The sequence below is a fragment of the Stylophora pistillata genome, chromosome 10 (assembly GCF_964205215.1).
Source record: "Stylophora pistillata chromosome 10, jaStyPist1.2, whole genome shotgun sequence".
Classification (NCBI taxonomy): Eukaryota; Metazoa; Cnidaria; class Anthozoa; order Scleractinia; family Pocilloporidae; genus Stylophora; species Stylophora pistillata.
In genome coordinates this window covers 17,812,739-17,836,437 of record NC_142528.1, presented here as the reverse complement: position 1 = coordinate 17,836,437, position 23,699 = coordinate 17,812,739, and the positions used below count along the sequence as shown (strand labels likewise).

General features: G+C 39.8%; 1 protein-coding gene, 1 long non-coding RNA gene and 1 pseudogene across 2 annotated transcripts in view; 1 reads left to right on the top strand and 2 right to left on the bottom strand.

Moving 5' to 3' along the window:
- Positions 1-5,812: 5,812 nt before the first annotated feature.
- LOC111321902 (beta-1,4-N-acetylgalactosaminyltransferase 3) lies at positions 5,813-23,615 on the top strand. The gene is made up of 4 exons (XM_022924902.2): positions 5,813-7,336; positions 19,563-20,082; positions 21,381-21,525; positions 22,849-23,615. The coding sequence occupies exons 1-4, from the start codon at positions 6,249-6,251 to the stop codon at positions 22,995-22,997; spliced, it is 1,902 nt and encodes a 633-aa protein (XP_022780637.2). The 5' UTR covers positions 5,813-6,248; the 3' UTR covers positions 22,998-23,615.
- Positions 15,689-17,261, bottom strand: LOC111321903 (uncharacterized; annotated as a pseudogene).
- The window catches only part of LOC148722076 (uncharacterized), a 153,159-nt gene continuing 149,647 nt past the window's right edge, over positions 20,188-23,699 (bottom strand). The window contains exon 2 of the long non-coding RNA XR_015992298.1: positions 20,188-20,730. This is a non-coding gene — a long non-coding RNA (uncharacterized LOC148722076). The remainder of the gene's footprint in view (positions 20,731-23,699) is intronic.

The following is a 23,699-nucleotide window of genomic DNA, read 5'->3' as shown; positions in this document are numbered from 1 at the left end:
GGAACTCCACTCCAAAAGGAAAGCGTGTTCTCAAACATTGCTTTCCGGCGATGTAAGTACCGTAAACTCTTTGTTCGGGTAAGTCTCTTAGTGGTACTTACTCGATTTCAATCTCATCGTCACCAAGGTCAACAAGCGAAATCTACTTCTCAGTCGGGCGACCGATCGATTTGCCGACGTTACGTTGCCGGACATCGAGGAGGCAGCTCCATATTTAAGGTTGGGCGAAGAAATACGATACATTATATCGAGTGTAAAAGGATTACTTTTCGATGAAGGCGAAAGGTGAGAAATTAAACCCCGCCATCAAGAAACTCAACAAACAGAAACATGGATTCAAATGATTAAATGGTAAACAAATTCAAACTCACTGTCGTCCGTTTTGCACGCCCAAACCCGATGCAGATCTGTGCATGCGCTTGGACGAAAAACTGTAGAAAATCAAGACTGGGCCACCGTACCTCCGGGTCGCAGGCCGTTGCGGGCCGCTGGGCCTTCGGCCTGCCAGGCCGTCGGGCCGTCGCTGGCCGCGGGCCGCTGACCTGCTTTTATCAAAACCCCATATAAGCGGACATTTTGCCCATTGTTCGCATGTTACGTTATACCATCAAATGGGGCGAAAGTATTAATGGTTCAGGGTCCTCTGTAAGATTTTAGGAACAGAGCGAGTATAGCGAATTAAAGGATCCGCTAAGCTGTAGGCTAAACTTTAGCATACCCGGCCACTTAATATGCGTCTTTAAATAGCTGCTCCCGCAGTCCCACTCATTCAAATATACATTCTTCGTTCTTCAGTAAACCGAAATTCAAATTGCAATTGAAAGTCATATCTTAATTCCTCGTTCTTCAAGCGTAATTCAAATTGGATATCACGGCGACTTCTCACATACACACATACACAGACCTCTCAAGTCTCACGATTTTGTCGTGAGACTCACGATTTTCAGTTCGATCTCACGGTCTCACGATGAGACAGACAAATCTCACGATAAATAGAGGCGCAAGCTGAAAGGATAAATTTTTTGTATAATTTCATTTTTGGCCTGCTAGAGGTGTTTTTTTGTGCCAATTCTGTGCAAATCCATAACAATTTAAGCTGTTACGTTCTTCATCCGTCTGTTCGCTGGAAACACGGCGAGTCGTCCATGACCATATATAGAACACCTGTTCCAAATTAGGTAATCATAACCAGTCTCTCGCATTTTGACACGACACGTTATCAAAATGGCGGCAATTGATGAACCTGACACACATACATGCCTACATAAACTTTATTAATGTGTCTTGAAATATCTAGCCGATGGGGTTAAGAACCCCTCTACTAATTGGGGACACAATTAATAATCTATCAACTATTTGCTAATGAAACTATTAAAAAAAGGCCTAACAATATAATATAGCCTATAAACTAACAACTAATGAGATAACTTATTTAAAAAGATTAAGAATTACAAATATATATTTATATTTAAAGTTTATTTCTGTCCTGTTAATGTCCACACATGTTTTAAGTAAATTATGAGCAGGACAAAAAACACTTTCTCTCAATTCAAGAACCTGTGTTTACTTGGTTTTGTCTGCCGGTTGACCAATCTCCAGATTTTTTACATCAGTCTCCAGATTTTTGGTGTTTTGAGGTTGAGAGGTCTGCATACATACATACATACATACATACATACATACATACATACATACATACATATCTTTATTTGATAAGTAGGTTAAAGAATAGTCCTTTTTACAGTTTTGGGCTTGGTAGCCAAGCCTTTAAACAGGAGTGAGGCTTAGGATGACCTTGTTATGATAGAGATGTTGCTGCTTTTCAAATGTAAATTACTTTGTTATCATGCTAACTAGCTACAGGTCTTTATTACAACAGGGTCACCCTTTGCCTCACTCCTGTTCAAAGGCTTGGCCACCAAGCCCACACTGTAAAAGGGACTATTAACAACTGAACAGCTGATGTGGACCTAGTATATTATCTATGTAAAATAAGATAAATGAACCTAGAGTAAAGTGTTAAATAAGAAACAGAATGAAAATAAACATAAATGAGTCCTAATGTATCAGAAATAGTAGAAATATTTATATTTACAGCATCACTTTTTGCCTTTTTAAGCCTATTTTTAAAAGCAATTGGATTAGAAAAGTGTCTTAAATTATCTGATAAGGAATTCCAGGCAATTGCTGCCCTATGTGCAAAAGAACCAACGGCCAAGTTCAGTATTAGGTCTATCAATTAAAATATTTGGCGATTTTCTAAGATTATAACTATTAGAGAACGTAACGACCAAGGAATTTACTTCATTTAAGCCCAGGCGAGTAAGCTGACAAATTCAAGTATTTAATTTTCTCTACTAACTATGGCGCGGGACCGCGAGAGCACTAGTTTAACCACAGGTGTTACTATTCTTTATAAGGTATTTATAAGGTAATGTGCTTTCTCGACAACAAAATTAGCACAATGGAAGGTGGTCACGCGTTGGTATGCTCCGCTATTTTTGTTATTTCTTGCATTTTTCTAAGGCCTGTGACTTTTCATTATGGCTATTCCGTTTGCAGCCAACTTTTCGTCTCTTCGGAAGATGTTGTCAGTAACTCTCAAACACGTTTCTGGGCGTATGAAGATGAAATTACGCTCTCCTACGAACTACGTGGCGGCCATGTTAATTGATCTTGAAAGGTCAAGACGCTCGAGGAGAAGGAGGTTTCATCCGGCTAGGGTCAGCTACTACTCAAATACTTGTGCTACATTTAATACGGAGTATTTATTGCTCTCTGGCGACATAAAATCTAATCCTGGACCTCCACGTGCAGTTGGGCAAGCTCGCTATTCTGATAAACAATCGTCTAAGTCAATTATTCGCTGTCTTTCTTTAAATGCAAGATCAATTTACAACAAGCTTGGTGAACTTCAGGATCTTGTTAGAACTAAAGGCGTGGATGTTGTAGCTATTACTGAAACTTGGCTCCATCAGAGAATAATGGATACTGAAATTCTCGACTCAAATTATGTTATCTTTCGTCGAGATAGACAACAGGGTCAACGTGGTGGCGGTGTTTTACTGTGCTTTAAGTCTGATTTTGTATCAGTTCGCCGCCGTGATCTTGAAATGGATGAAGTTGAGGCTGTTGTATGTGAAATATCAAATACAAACAACTCGAAAATGATTATTGCAGTATTCTACCGACCACCGAATATGGACTCTGGATATCTACAGAATGTTGTGAATATCTTTCACAAAGTTCAACGAACTGGAATAAACAACATGTTTATTTTGGGAGATTTTAATTTTCCCAATGTTAACTGGTCCAACTACACTTCATCATCTAATTTTGATTCCATATTATTGAATGCCTATATGACTGCTTTTGGTCTCAGTTGATTAATTTACCAACACGATGTGCTAATAGGGAGCTTAAGCAACCACGACGACGAACGGAGGACGACGACCGGAAGTAGCGAGAACGTCACTGCGCAAGCGCGAACCAAGAATTCCGTCGTCGTCTTATCGTCGACGACTTGAGATGGATCAGTTTCAAGTCGTCGTGAACTTCCGAACTTCAAAGCAGTTTTTCTCATCAAAAGGTGCGGCTTTATTGTCGTTTTTTTGACAGTCTATGGCCGGTTGGAGTTTGTATTCGCTTCTGCGGTTGATTTAAACCTCCCTGTTCAGTTTTCTAAACAAATAAAATTCGAAAACCTACTAACTCATTTTACTTCCTCCGCACAACAGATGTCAAGTCAAGCGGTGAAAGCGACCACGTTAGGTTTAAATTTATTTGAGTATATTTTATGAAAGAGTGCTGTTTATCATTTTTATTGAATGAAAAGGTTTAAATGGCAGTGCAATACACCACTGCTTTCGGTCAAAAGCTGTGTGTATGGAACTGTCGGTTTATTGCTACTAAAACATTTTGCGTGTTGCTGTTCTTCCGTCGAGACGCTTTAAACAGCTAAGAATTCTTCAGATCGGTGTGTCAACATGAGCGTGCGTGAATACCTCTCAGGTTTTGCGAATCTATTTTCGAAATGTTTGATAAAGATCTAGATTTACAGCGATAAAAATTATTCCGACAAAATCACACGGGAAAAAATAGTATTCTTGTTTGAAGCGCGACGACTCATCTATGCCGATCGCTAGCTAGCATTGATTAAAATTGACAGACTTGAGTCGTTTGCTCGCCAAAGGAAGGAGCATCAAAGGTAGAACATATCAGGCTAAAGCACGTTGAAAATCAGGCAAGCCTTGGGCAAAATAGGTTTGTTTATACCAGCAACACTTAGAACTGAATTTTAATCTCGAATAACTTCCGTAAAATTTATATTTTAAACTTTTATCATGCGTAAATTATTGTAAATAAAGCTAAAGCTTAATAATTCCGTGGACTTTTGATGTTCAAGAATTGAATAACGTACTCTCGAACTTTCGATAAAGGTGAAAATTTTGATCCATGACCGAGAAGAAGGTTTTGGAGGTCTCTGAACGATGTCATTTCTTAAACTGACGAAGCGAGAATAAACAAAAATTTCAGACGTCGTCGTCCTTGAGCAACTTCACTGCTTAAGTTTCATTTTCCCGCTAAAAACGACGTTCTCGTTCCAGACCCTCCGCGATTGCTTGACGTCGTCGTCGTCCCTTTCGTCGTGGTTGCTTAAGCTCCCTAATGACTGAGCGACAACGCTTGATTTGCTCATCACTTCGGTCGCAGAATATGTCAGGCGTATCGAAAGTCTCTCTGGGAAATTTTCCTCAGACCATATGATCATAACTTTTGAAATTATTGTACCACCGAAACGCATTAAAGCATTTAAGCGTTACGTTTGTAATTGTAAAGATGCTGATTTTGCTGAGCTACGAGATCTCGTAAAGTTTGTACCTTGGGATTTAGCTTATGAGAAAGATGACATGGAACTTTCAACCGCCAAGTGGTTGGATCTCTTTCTCGCAGCTGTAGACGATTGTGTTCCTAAAATAAAAGTTGGATCGGCTAATAGTGCTCCATGGATTGACGCAGAAGTTCTGAAAGCTGTGAGAAAGAAAGAGAGACTCAGAAAGAAAGCTAAAAAGTCCTCCTCTGTTTATCACTGGGCAACTTTCCGAAGGTGTCGGGCGGAACTCAAGTCCCTCATCAAATGGAAACGTAAACAGTACTTTAAAGGACTATCATCTACTTTGACAGAGAATCCCAAGCGATTCTGGGCTTTTTATCAATCCAAATATAAGAACAAAAGACTTCCATCTTCTGTCCGATACAATGGAGCCAATGTGTCTGACGCTCGGGATAAAGCTGAGTTATTTAACAGCTATTAATTAATTATTAATTAACTATTTAAGGGTGATGACTGTGTCCCTTTGCATGAAGACTGCTTTCTGTCAATATATATTAAAATTCTCAACGGTTGCTCGTGTAACGTAACACCGCGTCACACAACGCGTGACGCTTTCATGAAACAAGTCCTTCGCTTTAATTTTCCTCGAGGCGTGAGCTTGGGACGCCTGTGCTGATACGAGTGCCTTTGTACATCTTTGAAAATATTTTAATCATGCTTGTTGCGTACCAATTTATATTTCACCGTTCGAGTAGACAATTGTTAAAATTAATCATTATTTTGTAAGAAAGTTATCCTATTTGAGTTGCAAAGCAGCTGGAGAATGACCGCAATGTTGTTTCTTTTATACGTCTACATTTCTTACCAGAGAGGAGTTCTTTCGGTCTTTCAGCCTTTAAAGATCTCGCCATTCGACCATTCTCTTGTATAAAACTGGATCAGTGAAACCATTATCGAGGAGATCGAAGGTGTTTGCTGACCTGCTGGTAATTTAAGATTGTTATATGTCGCAACACAACAACAGCCAAACATAGGAAAAAGAAGGAAAGAAAAAATATGTAGTCCAATGGCTCAATGGTCCATAAACGAAATAGAAATTTCACAACTCTGCAAAAAGGTTCCGAACCTGAAAGACCTAAGGACTGAAAGACACGACGTATGAAGATCACGAGAAAGCGACGCTAAGTGAGGCGAGGTAACCAAGGGAACAGGTTAAATATGAATAGGTAATAAATAAAGACGACTGAAATTCAGGCCTTATTGTGGCACACAATGCCGAAGAATTAACGACCATCTTCATCGCTTGAAGCCCATCATTCGGTGTCACTACTGTCTCTGATGTTCTATGTAGTACACCCAAAAGAAGGTCGGCGGACGAATTCGACTTCGTGGCGTGTGCAAGATATTTTGTAACATGTCGCTGTGGCGTATTGGCATCAGTTTTTTCGGAAGATGGATCGTTCGGCGGCGGCTTACTTTCGGTGTCGTGGTTATTAGTATTTCTCTCATAGGCTGTTTGTTGCTGTTTTCTTCCCCAAAGAGTGAAAAATTTCAACCTTCTGTTAGTACTATTCCGTGTAATTGTCCGGTCTGTGCGAGCAGTCAACAATCAGAACCGAAAGCAACCGTTGAAAGACCTTTGGCGGAAGAACCTACACTTATTACACGGGAACTGAAGCGCGGCTCTCTAAATCTTCACGTTTGGTCTGAAGTATGCGGCACGAGTGTCGATAATTTAAGAAATTGGCCCCATTTTCCTTATTACCCACACAGGCGCTCATCTGTAACGACATTTCATTTTAACGAAAATCCCGCTTCAAAATCCACTGGATATAGATTCTTTGGATTCGTCCATCCTCGGGAAAGCGGTGAGTACAAGTTTGCTATATCTTCCGATGACACATCTGAATTATGGTTAAGTTCAAATGAAGACCCTGCTTCCAGTACGTTGATCGCTCGTGTTTATTCTCGTACTGAAAGTGCTTGGACTACAGACGGAGACTACAAAAAGTATGCGGAGCAAATCTCTAAAGAGGTCACCCTTCACGCCGGTAAAAAATATTACATTGAGTCTTTACTCAAACAGGAAGCTGGGGCGGTTCATTTGGCCGTGTATTGGTCTCGTAATTCAACTTTCGAAATCATAACCTCTGATTACTTGACGAGCTATGATGATATTCCCCTACATGTGGCCAAACAGCGCAGCTTTATACTCCAAAAGAAACGGAAGTTGTTTTATTTTCATCGTCTTCCTCTCATTGACCGTTCTCAATATGATGGCACTTTGCCAAACTGTTCTTACATCCCGAGCTTTCTGGTGCGCAAGAAACTAGTTAAATACGAAAGTGTTTGGATCCAACGGGAGTCACACGTGTACCCGCGTGATGATACGATTGTGACCAAGACGGCCAGGACTAACGAATGGACGCACACCAACAAAGTTGCAGATAAGGATCGAGTAACCGCTGTCGTAAACAACTTTATGAATTCTTTACCGTCCGGGTAAGTTTACAATATTTTAGCTTAAGTGGTGGTGTGCTTGTGAGAAACATCACAAAGGGCAGGCTGCACTTGTTTAAATGACAAATATTTGCATACTTGCCAGTGATTAAAGAGTAATTGTCGGCTAAAGAAGTCGCAAATGATTAACTATTGTCAGTAACGGGGTAAGTTTCTAAAACTGTGGTGCTGCGTCGGTGGGGGTAACAAGGTAATTTGATTTTATTGACTAAGTTGAAATTGTAAGTTGGCCGCCGTAAAGAGTTAAAAAAGCTAGCTGACTTTTCGAACGTTTGCCCTTCGCCAGAGCGAAAGTCAGTAAAGTCTGTGGGGCGGCGCGGCGCGAAGATATGTCACAGCGACAGTTTGCTCTGTATGAGTGACGCGATTATAACATCACGAGAAAATTACAGACCCATCCAAGAGCATAGGGAAAAGGTAATGAAACGTTGCGTGAACAAAATTCTCCTGAAAGAACACGTTATTACAGGAAAACTTTTTCTTCTCATTTTTTTTTTAACATGTAAGAACCAAATTTGAGTCGGTAAGTTTTTGTTAAACTCGAATTTTTTTTGAGTCAAACAAGTTATTTTACGATACTGCTCACCTTTTTTTATTCATTAATTTTTTTTTATAATTTTTTTTCTCTGCGCACGCCCTACATTGCGTCACAATACATATATCTTCTCATTTATCACTTTCACGGGTTCATTACGAATCAACTCAACGGCCTGCTCTCAGTTGGCTTGTTAGCTCAATTGGTTAGAGCGCTGCACTAGTATCGCAGAGGTCAGTGGTTCGAGTCCCGTACAGGCCTGATTTTTTTCAGGTCTGAATTTCGCTATTGCTTAAATAGCGCTATCTACTGCGAGGATCGTGCATCATACGTACATATATCTTATTAGACGTTTTGTTGTGTAGTATTGCTGAGTATTTTTACGAGTTGTGCCGTATTTTGACGAGCCCGTAGGGTGAGTCAAAATACAAATAACGAGTAAAAATACTCAGCGATACTACACAACAAAACGTGTAATAAGTTATTTATTATCCAACACGCCAAACTGTTATTTCAGTGCGGGCGAATTTCGCGGATATTTATTTACGAGGAGTGCGTGACAGAAGTATGCGAAGCGGAACGGAATTGGCGCATTGTGTTGCTGTTTCTATTTTCTTCATTAAATGAAGAAATTTTCTGGTTGTCAAGCTGTTTTTCTTTGTTCGATTCATCTAATAAAGTTGGATCTATATTTGTCAGCCATTCTGACTCTTCGTCGTCGGAAATATGATTCAAATTGTCCGCCACTTTTTTTTTTCGTAACTACGATCCAATTAGTCTCCCTCGCAGCCGTTTTTTTTTTATGTCACGCAACGCTCCCCCAAAAGAACGGCTGCTGACAACCGAACTACATTTCTTTCTCCAAATTGGCCAATCACAGCTTGGGTTCCATTTTCACGAACCTTTTCGCGCCAGACTCACCTTTTGAGACTCGTCCAAGAAGATATCGTTTTCTATCACGATCATCATGTGGAAAACACAAGACAAATGGCGGTGCTTGAAGGAGCTTTTCGCAAAGCGTCGTCAAAGTTCAAAATTTTCGAGCTTAATGCTCACAAGAAGCTTGCAATTAAAAAATTTTTAGTCGAGAGAGAAGATGTTTTTGTTAAGTTGCCTACAGGATCCGGGAAATCGTTAATATGTCAAGCACTCCCACTCGTGTTTGACCATGTTACCGATCAAAGTGGTCATATTGTTATTGTTGTTGCGTTGTACCAACGTGCGGAAACACTCGATAATTCGGGCCGATTTCCTGTACCGGTGATAAGAAGCCACGAACATAACTAATCGGTGTGAAGGTGTAGTCTGATCGTCCGGGTGAGTGTAGTCCTGAGAAGGACTGTTGTCGGTGGTAGTGGATGACGTTTCGACAACCTGTGCGGAAGTCATCAACACTCTGATGATGACTTCCGCACAGGTTGTCGAAACGTCAGTCACTACCACCGTTAACAGTCCTTCTCAGGATTACACTCACCCGGACGATCAGACTACACCTTCACATGTTACCCCCGGGTTCAAGGGCATATGGTATTTCGTAGACTGGACTGGACTGGACTGGACTGGACTAGTAAAACGCGGACTAGTAAAGCGTGGACTAGTAAAACGCGGACTAGTAAAACGAGGACTGGTAAAACGCGGACTAGTAAAACGCGGACTAGTAAAACGCGGACTAGTAAAACGAGGACTAGTAAAACGAGGACTAGTAAAACGAGGACTAGTAAAACGCGGACTAGTAAAGCGCGGACTAGTAAAACGCGGACTAGTAAAACGCGGACTAGTAAAACGCGGACTTAACAACAACAACAACAAAAAACAATTTCATACGGAGGCGATCACAAGACTTAATGGCGAGCCAATTCAGTGAGTGACAATCCATGTTTGACCTTTAAGCTACAAATGGGTTTGACATGCGTCAGATACAAACGATTTTATAAGTTTAGGCTAACAAAGAAAGAATTTTATTGAGCAGCAGTTCAAAATCTTAAAATACACTTTCGTCCTAAATTTCTCATCTGGAAACTCGATTTTTCTCTTACGTTAAAAATTGTTTATTTCGTCGTAAATTTCACGGCAGAAACGCAGGAATTCGATGAATAAAAGTCGCATTAAATCTCCTTGTGTCTAGGTAGAAAGAGTCTCATTGACTTCAGCTTTTCGGTGGAAGAAACACCGATTTACACACGCCATTACAGAAAACAAACAAGCAGACTGACAACTCCAAAACACCTATTTGCATTCACTTACAATTTGACTTCCTGTGACATTTTAAAACGGAACAGAGGTAAATCTTAGAAGATTAATCGTTGTTGGAAATAAAAAATACTTTCCGTAAGATCTCTGTTTTTCTCTTTACGAGAAAATCGTCGCATGATCAGTTAACTCGTGTGTGTTTTTCACACCAGTACTGCTGTTTCTTCAAAAGCGTATGCTTCTTTCCTCTTTAATTGGCAGGTGTCACATCGTGACAGTTACTTTTCAAAAAAATGTTTGAAAATTTGTTCGGAAGCCTTTTAACTAACTTTACAAATAAAAATGTTTCGGCGAAAGCTTTCTCTTTAATTTGAATAACATTTGTTTTCTTCATAACTCACTCGCTATCAAATTGTTAGGTTCAAGCAGGATTTTCCCGTAATTAAACTCGTAATTGTAGCCCTGATTCATTCGGGCTCTTTTGGCAATCATTTAAGGAGACGCGAGCCGACAATTTTCGTTTTCTAATGCAACTGAGTCAAGACAATTTTACTTAGGGGGGTCGCATTACAGTCAAGTTGTAATTTCACCGGATTTCGAAAAACCTAAAACCAAATTTTTTTAACGGGAAAACAAAAATGAAATTGACAACATTAATTAGGATCGCATTTCAACCGGGTTAAAATGGAACGTCAATCACGCAGTCAATCTCACATCCGGCAAAAATAAACATTCCCCCGAACTAACCATGCGGCGAAACAGAACACTTTGCATGGCGATTATAGTCCTTTTGTTTTCAGCTATTTAACAACAACAAAATCAAAGGTTTGCTTTTGTTTTGCTGATGGAGAGATGGAGAAATTGAGAAATGGAGAAATTTCCCGCTCTTTTTGGTTTTTATCTTTTTTCACACGCACGCACAAATGACAACTTTGTCCGCAACGGACGCGGGTCCTTTCGTTTCAAAAAAATTTGGCAAAATCGGTCAGCCCCACCCAGGCACACCGGCGTCTTTGATGATTTTTAGAATTTTGAAACTTTTAAGAAACCGCAAAAATTGGGTCGCATTAGAAAATGCTTGTGTTGACAGAGTTTAATCCCTAGAGTAAACAATTCGGTCGTAATGCGAGCCGAGCCTTAAAGAATCCAGGATGCTACACCAATTTTTGAACAGTTCAGAAATATACGAACAGTTCAGAAGTTCCCGTTACGGACCGACCTATGCTGGTGAATAACACTTTTATCTTTTTCTAACCCATAAAAACAATTATTGCTAAAAGAACCCGAATGATTTAGGGCTACAATTACGAGTTTAATTACGGAAAAAACCTCCTTGAACTTCACAATTTGATGGCGAGTGAGTTACAAAGAAAACAAGCGTTATTCAAGTTAAAGAGAATGTTTTCGCCGAAACATTTTTTTGATAAGCAACTGTCACGATGTGACACCTGTCAATTGAAGAAGAAAGAAGCATACGCTTTTGAAGAAACAGTAGTACTGGTATGACAAACACAGATCTTACGGAAAGTATTTTTTTTATTTCCAACGACGATTAATCTTCGAAGATTTACCTCTGTTCCGTTTTAAAATTTCACGGAAAGTCAAATTGTAAGTGAATGCAAATATGTGTTTTGGAGTTGTCAGTCTGCTTGTTTGTTTTCTGTAATGGCGTGTGTAAATCGGTTTTTCTTCCACCGAAAAGCTGAAGTCAATGAGACTCTTTCTACCTAGACACAAAGAGATTTAATGCGACTTTTATTCATCGAATTCCTGCGTTTCTACCGTGAAATTTACGACGAAAGTGTATTTTAGGATTTTGAACTGGTGCTGAATAAAATTCTTTCTTAGCCTAAACTTATAAATTCGTTTGTATCTGGCGCATGTCAAACCCATTTGCAGCTTAAAAGTCAAACAGGGATTGTCACTTACTAAATTGGCTTGCCATTAAGTCTTATGATCGCCTTCGTATGAAATTGGTTTTTTTGTTGTTGTCGTTTTACTAGTCCGCGTTTTACTAGTCCGCGTTTTACTAGTCCGCGTTTTACTAGTCCTCGTTTTACTAGTCCTCGTTTTACTAGTCCGCGTTTTACTAGTCCGCGCTTTACTAGTCCGCGTTTTACTAGTCCAGTCCAGTCCAGTCCTCGAAATACCATATGCCGAGTTCTCAAGCCATTTTCTGCATAACTAACTAATCGGATTCGCTCCAGCTAGCAGCGGACTGGCAAATGAAGAAGTACAAGTAGCGTAGGAGACGTTGGCCGACCTAAATTGCAGTGTTCTCGAAGCTTCGCCCGGTTTGTTGACGGCAAGCACGCGCTTTTTTCCTCCTGATCTCCATCTGTAGGTCGAAGTAAGCGTTTAGCCCTTGGCCTAGATTGAAAGGCGTCTTGTATTTCCTTTTGATTATTGATGTAATTTACTGTTTCTTATATATTCTGACTTTTATAATCTGTAGTAACCTCTTGAAATAGTGCGAATAAAGAGTGTCAGTTCAGTTTTTAGCTTCTTCTACTTTCTCAGTTGCTCGCTGAAACTTTAACAACCGCTCAAACAATCTAGCGCTCGCGTCGTTGGCGTAGCAGTTGACGTCTATGTTAAGCTTAGATTCTATAATTTCAACCAAATTGTGAGAAGTTTTCCCAAATATCTATACTCAATCTTTACCAGGGCACAACTATGAACATGTAAAACATTTCGAGCTCTCATCGACAAATTTCTTCAGTGTTTCTCTCGACATGATAGCTAGATCATCTGCCACATCCACATTTTCGCGTGAAACCTTACGTCATTCAGATTTTCTGGTATGTGGTTGGTCTGTTCAATAGACCGCGACCAAACCGCAAGGACAATGAGAAAGGAATGTAGTTCGGTTGTCAACAGCCGTTTTTTTGGGGGAGCGTTGCGTGACATCCAAAAAAACGGCTGCGAGGGAGACTACGATCTTGTGCGATGCGAGAAAACCTGTGTAACCGGTACTCTAAAATAGACGAGTACAAATACCGCGTGATATTTGTACTCGTCTATGGCGTTATTTGTACTCGTCTAAGTGTAGTTGGATAATAATAACAGTTATGGTTCTTACAATACTCTTACGATACAACTAATTTTTATGCTACTTACATTATTCTACTCACACAATTTATAAAGTGATACTGCAAACAACACATACACATCTAGAGACATTATTTACAAAAAAAAAAATTGAAATTGGTTCACAAAATATCAACAGTTATGAAAGACAAAAGGCTAAAATGTGAGTAGGATAGATAACAGTAATTGCTTGAAAGAAACCCAGAAGTACAGCGTTTAGCAAACTTGATTTTCAGAGGCTTACCATCTGGATAAGGAAAGCCTATAGGACACTTCTCGTCTTGTTAATTATAGTTGGCACTCATGGCATGCAAACAAAGAACAATGTCATAAAAACTTCTTTATATCTTCATTAAAGCGAATATAATTGAATGAACAACACGCATACACCTGTGGTGCAGTGTTAGTGGAGGTTGTTAAAAGATAATTTGGTTTTGTCAACTGAGTTGATAAGGTAAATTAGCCAAGGCTAATTTATTTTAAAGCTGACGTTTCTAGCGTGAACCCGACGTCAGAAGCTCTGACAAAGGGCTAATTGACGTTCCAAACGTCAACTTTTGTGACACCTGCACACCACAGTTTCTTTAGAAATTTGCATATCTTTACCTTAACTGTTTGAGTGTGCACGAGTGATTCACTTTGGATGGCAAAGCATATTTATAAGCACTACACGTATGCGTGCACCTCTATGACCTTTAGTTCCACAGAATGTTCTTTGATAACTGCGGTAACCACTTGTTTTGAACAGTCTAGTTCATTCTAAAGTGAATCACTCGTGTGTGCCCAAACAGGTTACGTTTTGTCTTCTGTCAGAGAGCCACCTCAATATTTTTATATTGTGAAATACATGAGTAGCTAGCTCTTAGAAACCAGAGAAATCCCTTAAAAGGGAAAGTTTTTTTGCAGAAACTAGTACGATTTTTAAACAAAAGCCTGATTCCAAAGAAAATAAGTTAGACTGAAAAAGAGGCACACATTTTGAAGGAAGTACACAGATTGAAGCATAGTTAGTAGTCCCCTTTACTAACTATGATTGAAGTTTCTCATACAGTCTTTTTAATTTCGGTGCGCTCGTAGTATATCGTTGATATTAAATTGTGATATTTCGTCTTTGCGATGTGTTTCCCCTCCTCTATATGTCTCTTTGAGATGACAGAAATTAATCATGTACATTGTTCGCAACAGTTGACACTTTCCTGACAGGTGTATCCTTACAGGTGTAACCGCCTCCCGGTTAGCTCAAATGGATAGAGCGCTGGACTGTTGTGCGGGAGGTCGAGGGTTCGAGCCCCGGCCGGACCAACACTCAGGGTCTTAAAAATAATTGAGAAGAATTTGCTACCTTTCTATAACATCAAGAAATGGTTAGATATTCTAGTCTTCTCGGATAGGGACGAATAAATGGAGGTCCCGTCTCCTGCAGGGTTGGGGTAGGAGACGTTAATTTCCCACACACGAGATTACTGTGTGATGGATGTCCTCCCCTGGGGTGGGATGGGTGGGATATAGGGCGCACTTAATAAGGAGCCTCGCTCTGTTGTGCGACCCTCACCACACTCTGGTGAAAGTGAGTAAATCAAATCGTATCCTTTCCTTTGTAATGCAAGTTGAGGTTGGAATGAAATCATAGATGTTGATACTTAGCCCAGCGTAAAATGAGCGTTATATATGAAAGTTACAAATCTCCTCGGGATCGCTCAGCAGTTCCTCGTCGATATTTAAACACATCTAGAATCTTTGGCTACTATGCTTGTCCAAAAGGGACAATATATTAAGATGTATTTATTTACATCTAGTTTTTTATATCTATGTCAAGATTAGATTACACATATCAAGATTTGCAGACACTTAAAACAAGATTTCAATATACGTATCAAGATTTACGTACACGCATAAAGATCCGCTTGCAAGTACATCAAGTCTAATAAATATAGATCAAGTTTCTCTTACACGGATCGACAATCAAATATTATATCGAAGTTCGCGTACCGACATCAAGATTTGCATCTACACATCAAGATTCGCATTTATACATCAAGATTTTTACATCCAGATTGTGATAGGCTTGTGTGAGGTACTAAGTGAAAAGTTTGCCTGGTTACTTAGCACGATATTAAGCGTAAACATAAATCTTACCTAGCATACGTAAATCTTGATACGTATATTGAAATCTTGTTTTACGTGTATACAAATCTTGATATGTGTAATCTAATCTTGACATAGATATATAAAACTTGATGTAAATAAATACATCTTGATATATTGTATCTTTTGGACAAGCATAGGCTACGGAGCTACGTAGCTACGCAGGTTAGGGTTTGGCTGCGGAGCTACACAGTTACGCAGCTTAGTGGCCTGGCGACCTGGCCACCGACTACGCAGCTCGCGCAACGCATGGCTATATATCTCTTTCTTTAATCCATGAGCCGTCGAAAAGAGCGCTCTACGTAAAATACATATAACTCCACGTCTAACCCACATTATTTCGCCACCTAAGTGAACCAATAACTGCATGATGGTTTCAATTGAACCAATAAACTTTGATGTTATACATTTTCTTTCAGTACTTCTAAAACTCCTTTCTTTAAATTTCAAACTCTTTCTGCAAATAAACAGTTCTTGCAACTCGGGGCGTCATGCCGCAAAACTGTCTCGTATCATCTACAATAGTTACAATTAACACAACTCAAATTTCAACGTGTTCATATTTGCTCTTACACTGCCCGAACCGATTCGATAATATTCTTAGATATTTTCAGGACTTGCATTCGTCTTATTATTACAATTTGTAAATTTCTTTAATGTCATTTAAAAATGCCTTCCACAAATCTTCTCCTCTGTTTATGTATCGCCATTTGAACTCAGCTAGGTACGATGAGTAGTGTTCTTTTTTACGACCGTGCGTCGGAAGCTTCGCTTTCATCTGCGCCAATGCCCTTCTATCTTGTTCGTATGGAAACCCTCCTCGTTAACGAACTCCACGGAGTGGTTTACTCTCTTATGGATGTATCCATGTTTTGAAAGGTTTACGTACCCCTTCCAGCAATCGGACACAATTGTTGTTCCTGGTTCAATCCATTCTTTCATTACATTGAGCAAAGTTTCCTCCTTCCTGTCTTCTACGGTGGCAATGAAACATTTACGGGAATCTTCCTCGACGCCACCAAAAACCCACTGACCCTCCACTACATTGCCACGATGGTATTTTCTAGTTTCCAATTTTTCTTTCATCAATCTGTACCACCTTCCCTGGACCACCAATTTTCTCCCTTCTATCGAACAACGCCACCGCGCATACTTCACGACAAAACATGTCCCAGTCAACTGCTGCGTGCGAGCCAAGTCCAAGCTGTTGCTTGATTTGCCACTGCTTTAAGTCCTGGCACCACCAGTACGTAAATTTTAAAACCTCTTCAATTGTCAAGTTCGAATTTTCAAACCAACTTCCCTCTCTAATGCTCTTCTCACATCTATGCCCCTTGCCATCAATATGGCTTCTACATTCCCAGATGTAGCCATCGGATCGATCTCCCCGCTGAACCCAATTCATTTCTGATCCACACATGGTGCAAATTCTACTCGACGTAATCAGCCCTTCTTCCTTTAGCCATGACAGCGTAAACTCTCTGTCCCACAGGTATTTTCTTAGCAGATTTTCAATCAATGTGAAGTTCTCTTTCTTCTCATTTCTTTGACACCTTGCTTGAGTACTGCCGCACTGAGTGCTCTTAACCTTACCCTGTGTGTATTATTACCCCTCAATGAGCTTCATTAAAACAATTCAAACAAAGAAACTATAGAAATGCGAATTTAACATCTATTCCATCTTCGTTGGCCCGCCAACAACTGGAAAATCACAAGCAATAAAGGAATGCGCTATATCACCCATGGAAAGTGTAACAGCAGAAGCAGATTCGGCAAGCCCGGTTATCCAGAAATGTACCTCATCGGGAATGATAAAAACAGTCGTAGGCATCAAAATAGGGTTCCTTTTGTCAGCCGAGATTTACGACGTCCTCTTCAAATTGCTACGTAGCCACTTAGCTACGTAGCTCCCTACCCTTCTATCTCCATAGCCACGTACCTACGTAGCTATGTAGCTCCGTAGCCATGTAGCTCCGTTGCCACAAAGCTATGTATCTCCGTAGCCACGTTGTTACGTAGCCTTGTACCGAATTTATATCCTCGCCCCGTGTACCTCATAAGCGTTGTGGCCACGTAGCCACTATTTTAAGAGGTACAACTTCGAGTGGCAGGGTAGTCTGCAGTTACTCCTAAGAACCATGACCGGCAGCCGACCTCGTGTAAAATTTCTGAGTGTCAACATCTGCAACATCTCCGCACTCCCAGTCTGAGCCCTGCGTTAGACATGAACGAGCGTTAGACACGAGATTTATACATCATTTCGCGATCGCTTAGTAGTTCCTCATCGACATATAATATTTTGGATCATGTAGGTTCGCTCAATTTGTTAAATTTTAAGAAAAGTATCATTCAGTCGTTTGAGAACCTTGACCGGCTACTGATCATACAACCACAGAGTACAGAGCGTACCAATTATCGTGAAAAAAAAATAACTTTAAAGTTTCGAAAGAAACATAGCTTCATTCTAACCCTCAAATCACAAAAATCGCCAGAACGTTCTTTTTGTAATACATTTGCTTCTCTTTTGTGCCCGTTTCATTTATTTTTGCGATCTCGTAAGATCGTGCGCTCACAACTGGTTTGTTCTTCCAGCTTGAGGTTGTTCATAATCTCAGTTTAAGACTCCATTGTCACCGATTTCCATATTACTTCAGTCATTTCAATGCTGATTTATCCATGAATATGATGAACATTTCGGAAAGAGAAGAAGGAATTTCGTTCATAAGATGTCATCTGCACTAATTTCCGCCATGTTTGTTCTTGCCCGCGTCCCCCCAATTATTCCCAGAAGTGCTTGCGGCGTGACTTCGTTCCCAGGCTATCACTCTTTTCTAAAGTGGGCTATTGCCACCATTTGTCTCTTTAAGCCTGGTTTTCATAAGCGACGCAAGCACAAGCGCAAGCACAAACGTAAGCATAACAGCTCTCGTTTCACCGTGAAAACAGCAGCGACCCAAGCATACTGAACACAAGCACAAAGATAAAAAATTTCCCTTTTTCTTGTGCTTGCCTTCGCTTATTCCGAGTGAAAACAAAATGCTGCACAATCACAAGGAAATCTTCTACATTTGGCAAAGTCTGGCCAGTTATAGCACTTTCTTCAGTTTCCCCTGCGTCTAACTATTTCAACAAAATGGCGGAGGTCGTTGCTGTAAAGTTTTCCTTGGTTGTTCGCAACTATCAAGTCTTGTATGACAAGGAGTGTAAAGATTTCAAAGAACAAAAAACAGAACAAAAAAGCGCAAGTGTGAACTCGCGTTGGCGAGGAAAAATCACCTCAGCCTCTCCTTTCTCCCAAAATATACTTTACTCAAAAGAATTTTGTTCTCCTCTATTTTGTTACCGTTTCGCTTTCTTGAAAGAAACAGCAGAACTCGACGCTGCAGCCACATTGGCCGAGTCGAGATCAACGGAGCCTTGTAACCAGTAAACATGTTGTGCCTATGCTTGTTAACGTTCGTTTTCACTTTGCAGAATTACCTTATGCTTGTGTTTGTGCTTGTGATTGCGTCGCTTATAAAAATCATGTCACGTCACGCACGGTTGTCTTCTTCAATTTCGACTGAGCTATCATGGTCTAGATCTTCATATGCATGCCCGCTGAACAGTTGCATTGTGCATTTTGCCACCGTTCGGATTAGCCACGAGTTTCTGTGGTTAACTTTCCGATAGTTCCCAGTTTTAGCTGGGGCATACTCGGACACGTGACACCGCGCAAATCAATCGCGCGCGAGTGAAAATAAACGATGAACGTAACAGCAGTCTCGATTCTCGACACGTGCGATTTTCCTTGCTGTAAGAGACATTGATAAAAGTACTATGCCGATGTTGTCTGCCCTCCTGGTTTGAAAGAATACCATGGTGAGAGAGATATCATACCATTTCCCTTGGAGATTCGCAAAACCGGGATTCAGACGTATTTGTTTATTTGTAGGATATTTAGCCGTTGGATTAAGTCATTTTCGTTTTAAACCTTGCCAATGCATTATGCCGTAACTGTAATGTTTGACTCAGTACGCACACAGCGCCATGCTCAATTCTTTATTACGCAGCAATACCACAGCCCACGTGCAACGTAATGTATGCTAATTATGCTAACTTAAACGTGACAGTAACTTCGCTCATATGCCTCGCTCGGAGGTACCTTATTACCAACCATTTAGTTCTTTAGTTCGAGTTGAAATAAAGTTTTAACGTGTAAGAATTTGCCGCTAGGTGTCAAATTGCTATGATCTTTTTAAATTTCAGAAAATACTTTTTGAAGAAAATACACAAAGTGACTCAAAAGCCAGACACAAAAAATGGCGATCGCTTCTTATTGAACCTTGAACTTGGCGCACAGGACACCAATCAAACATTTCGGCTGTCAGAGCACGTTTACCAAGCGAAGGGCAAAAACGACTTATGCCTTCCTGATGGAATGAACTGGAATAACAGCGCTACGATTTATATCGTTCTACCTGTTAAGGATCAAGGAAACTGGGTGCACTATTTCATTGAACAGCTCACTTACGCCAGCCAGGCCACTGATGACAGTAATTTTCACGTCATTGTGACTGATTTTCAAAGTAAAGACATTGATATGGCCAAGGCTTTCAACACACCTTTACTTCAAAGCAGACATAGTATTGTCACACTAACCGGTTACTTCTACAAGACACTGGCCCTAAACGTCGCCAGTGAGCTTGTTTCCAACCCGGAGGATATCATTTTCCTGTTTGACTTGCATATTGACTTTCCCGTGGATATTTTGGACCAAGTTCGAATGGTAAGTGCTGTCATGCTTGTCTCTATCGGTAAGAAAGGATACTTTCGAATATGCCCCAGCTAAAACTGGGGAATGTCTGAGTTTATTAAAAACTGGATCATTGGATAATGCAATTCAAGACTTTTTATTGGCTTAGCCATTATGGTATATGAGCCAATATACCATAATCTACAAATATGGTAAGCGTACGCATCAGCATAAAATCAAAAGGGAGCTAAAAATCCGGTTTCTTCTTACAAAATAATAATTTCTTGGGGATGTTTTTAATAAAACAGTTAGTCCACTTGCGCTTGTTGGATATGAGATGATTGTAGCCAACTCGACGCTACGCACCTCGTTGGCCATCTATCATCTCATATCCAATGCACGCTCATGGAATAATTGTTAATTATTAAAAACTTGATCATTGGATAATGCAATTCAAGACTTTTTATTGGCTTAGCCATTATGGTATATGAGCCAATATACCATAATCTAATATCTGTACATTGTAACATCCAGTTTCTTCTTACAAAATAAAGTCGAGAAGATTTGTCTAATATCTTGGGGGAGTTTTTTTTTAATAAAACAATTATTCCACTCGCACCTGTTGGATATGAGGTGATTATAACCAACTCGGTGTTACGCGCCTCGTTGGCTATCTATCATCTCATATCCAACGCGCGTTCGTGGAATAATTGTTAAATATAACCCAAGTGATATCCCTCAATTTTAAAACCTTAGGTATACTACGATGAAAGCGTTTGCTTAAATTTGATTCAAGATAAGAGAGAGCGTGTAGTTATGGTTACAGAGGAAGGGACATGTTGGTTTGTTCATAAAATCGTACCAGAGAACACTTAAAAGTAATCATCCCACGCAGCAAACAGTAAGCTGTTTGTAAACATTTTTCCGTGCATTGTAAAAATATTTGAAGGATGCTAAACACAATAGCCTCTATTTGGCACGAACATTTTTCCAAGAGCGAAACTCGAGGAAAACTGTGAGCTTCTAGTAAAAAATAATGACCAGGGACAAATATACGAGCATATTTTTGCGCCAAGTGGAGGCTATTGTTCATTTATGCTTGTGATTGTTGGAAATATCGAGATGTCTAGAAATTAAAGAATCCACAACAGTTCTCAATATCAACTTGATTAAACCTTGACGTTTCCAGTAAAGAAAACAATTTTTGATCACATGGACCATATATAGAAAGCATCAAGGCGTTCGTGTTTGCCCATAACATTTTGTATTCCTTAAAACTTCGCTTTTGTACTGAAAGTTACAAGAATGTAGGATGTTATCTATATTTGTAGAATACCATTATTGGTCGAATGGCTTATTTTCCTATCGTTGGCCGACTGAATTGTGACAGCACTTCAGAAGAACATCAAGGGTTTTGGCAATGGAATGGGTTTGGAATTGCGTCTATGTTTAAATCTGATTGGGAGAGATTCGGGGGTAAGTACAATTATTTGAATATCATACGTCTGGCTAAATAAATCCAAGTGCCGGCCATTCATTAGTTCAGCCGGTGGAGCACCAGGCTTCCATGTAGAGGTTCGAGCTTTAGACCACTCCAACACTTAAGGTCATCTTGTAAAGTGAATGACGAGATGTTAAAAACCCATTTAGTTATCTCAAAAACTGGAGTGCGATGGTGTGGCCTGGTTCTTGGGGGTATCTGCTTTGTAAGCTGCTGAATGCAGTTGAGTTAAGCCGTGGTTAGTGTTGTGAAGCACAGATACATTGTCATAGGATTGTCATCATATTGTAACTTTCTTTGAGGTCTTTGCTCTAAAATTGACATATGGTAAACACCACAGCGTACACTATTGAGTTATGGATGCATGTGGGAGGTTGCGAAGCACGAAAGAAGCGTAAGAGTCGCTTGAGGCGATAGCTGAGAGCGACTCTAGCTTCTTGAGTGCTTAGCAAACCTCCCAAGTGCATCCATAACTCAATAGTGTACGCTGTGGTGTTTACCATTTGTTTTATAACATAACATTGATACATTGTAGCTAAAGAGTTCCCTTTTATTTAACAAATCTTATGTGACCAGAAAAAACAAGCGTGCGTGGAAAAATAGTCTTTACATTTGCTCACATCAGCAGCGTACACCCATGGGCAAATGGGGGACACTAAATTGACCAATCAGAGTGTGCGCTTTACTTTGGTTATGTTATAATAGATCTTAAAGTCCTCATTATCTGTTTAGTCCATGTAGCAAGTCCATGTAGTAAGCCCTTTCCTACTGAATCGGCCAAAATTGGAAATCAATAATGAAACCTCTGTTACACTGCAGTTGTTGTTCAATTATTCTGTGGTCGAGAGTCATATATAAAGTGTTAACCTGAAGTCTATGAAAAGTTTGTAATTTGCAATTGGCTTTGCAATCCAAGTTAATCCTGTCCGTACAGGCCATCATCACTCCCTTTTGGTTCAGACCACATCTCAACTGAGTTCTTTGAAACTGGGAAAGAATCCTAGCAGCCAATCAAAACAAAGACAAATGTCTCAAAGTACGATTGAGAATTTAATGTGCAAAAAAAGGGCAAGCTGTCTAGAGCACGGGAAACACTACCAATCTAGTCACAATTGTTTCTAGTTTCGCAGCCGATGGGTTGAGAGGATTGTGTGAGGTTTAATTTTTCAGACCAACTGCCTGTGATGTCGAAGTTCAAAGGAATGCATTCCCGGATTCCCAGAACACCTCTACACTCCACTGAAAATAGCTCTATGTGGTTTAATTCCTTTATGTAATTTCTTCATCTTCTTTGTTAGGGATGAATGTTCAGGAATACAAATACAAATGGGGTGGGGAAGATTGGGACCTTCTAGACCGTGTGATGCAGCTACCCTTGGAAGTGGAGCGACTTAGGCACCCAGGCCTCTATCATCATCATCATGCCAAAATGAAAAAGTGGAATTAGGATGGGATCAGTGAGATGAGTCGAGAATAATAAATGAGGTTCAAACTTACGATTCAAGAGGTCTAACACAAGAATTGCCATGGATATCTATGATATAAATTTGTAAATAAGAATGTTGGATGAGATCCAACTGATTCCTTTTTTATGCACTTCGATTCATCTTTAAACTCTTTGCCCTGTAAAAACCAGGCTGATTAGCAGTTTGGTATTAGTTTAGGAAGTCTCTCGATGAATTTTACTTTGTGTAGCATTGTTACTCAAGGTTATCGGTAGTTAGTCTTATTTTGTTATTTTGATCTATTTCCATTTTTTTCCTTTAAACATCCCATTGACAACAGTACTTATGTACTGATGGGCTATCGTGTATAAATATTTGTTATTCTTAATATCATTGATAAAATTGAAGTAAATGAATTTAAACTTGTTTACTTTCTGTGGCTTTTCTCAGCTTTGAAACAGCAACAAAAACAGCAACAAAAAACAATCATCAGTAAAGAAAATAGGTTACCATAAAATTTGAATAGAAAGCGAGTTAGGAGGATGTATTAGCAAGGAAATAACAATGCTAGGAACCAAGAAATTGTTAAACACTGATAAAGGACCATAGAAATTTGCTAATTGTGACTAAGTCAACTTGTATAATGAGTAAGGTGAACTTTAAGTCCTTTTACTTGAAGTACAGTTTTCAGTGAATTATTATTG

Bases quoted from the DNA above. Each gene is read 5' to 3' on its own strand.
- LOC111321902 (XM_022924902.2), top strand. From the start codon at position 6,249: ATGTCGCTGTGGCGTATTGGCATCAGTTTTTTCGGAAGATGGATCGTT. The intron at 7,337-19,562 runs GTAAGTTTACAA...TTTAAATTTCAG, and splicing joins ATGAATTCTTTACCGTCCGG to AAAATACTTTTTGAAGAAAA. The intron at 20,083-21,380 runs GTAAGTGCTGTC...CTATATTTGTAG, and splicing joins TTTTGGACCAAGTTCGAATG to AATACCATTATTGGTCGAAT.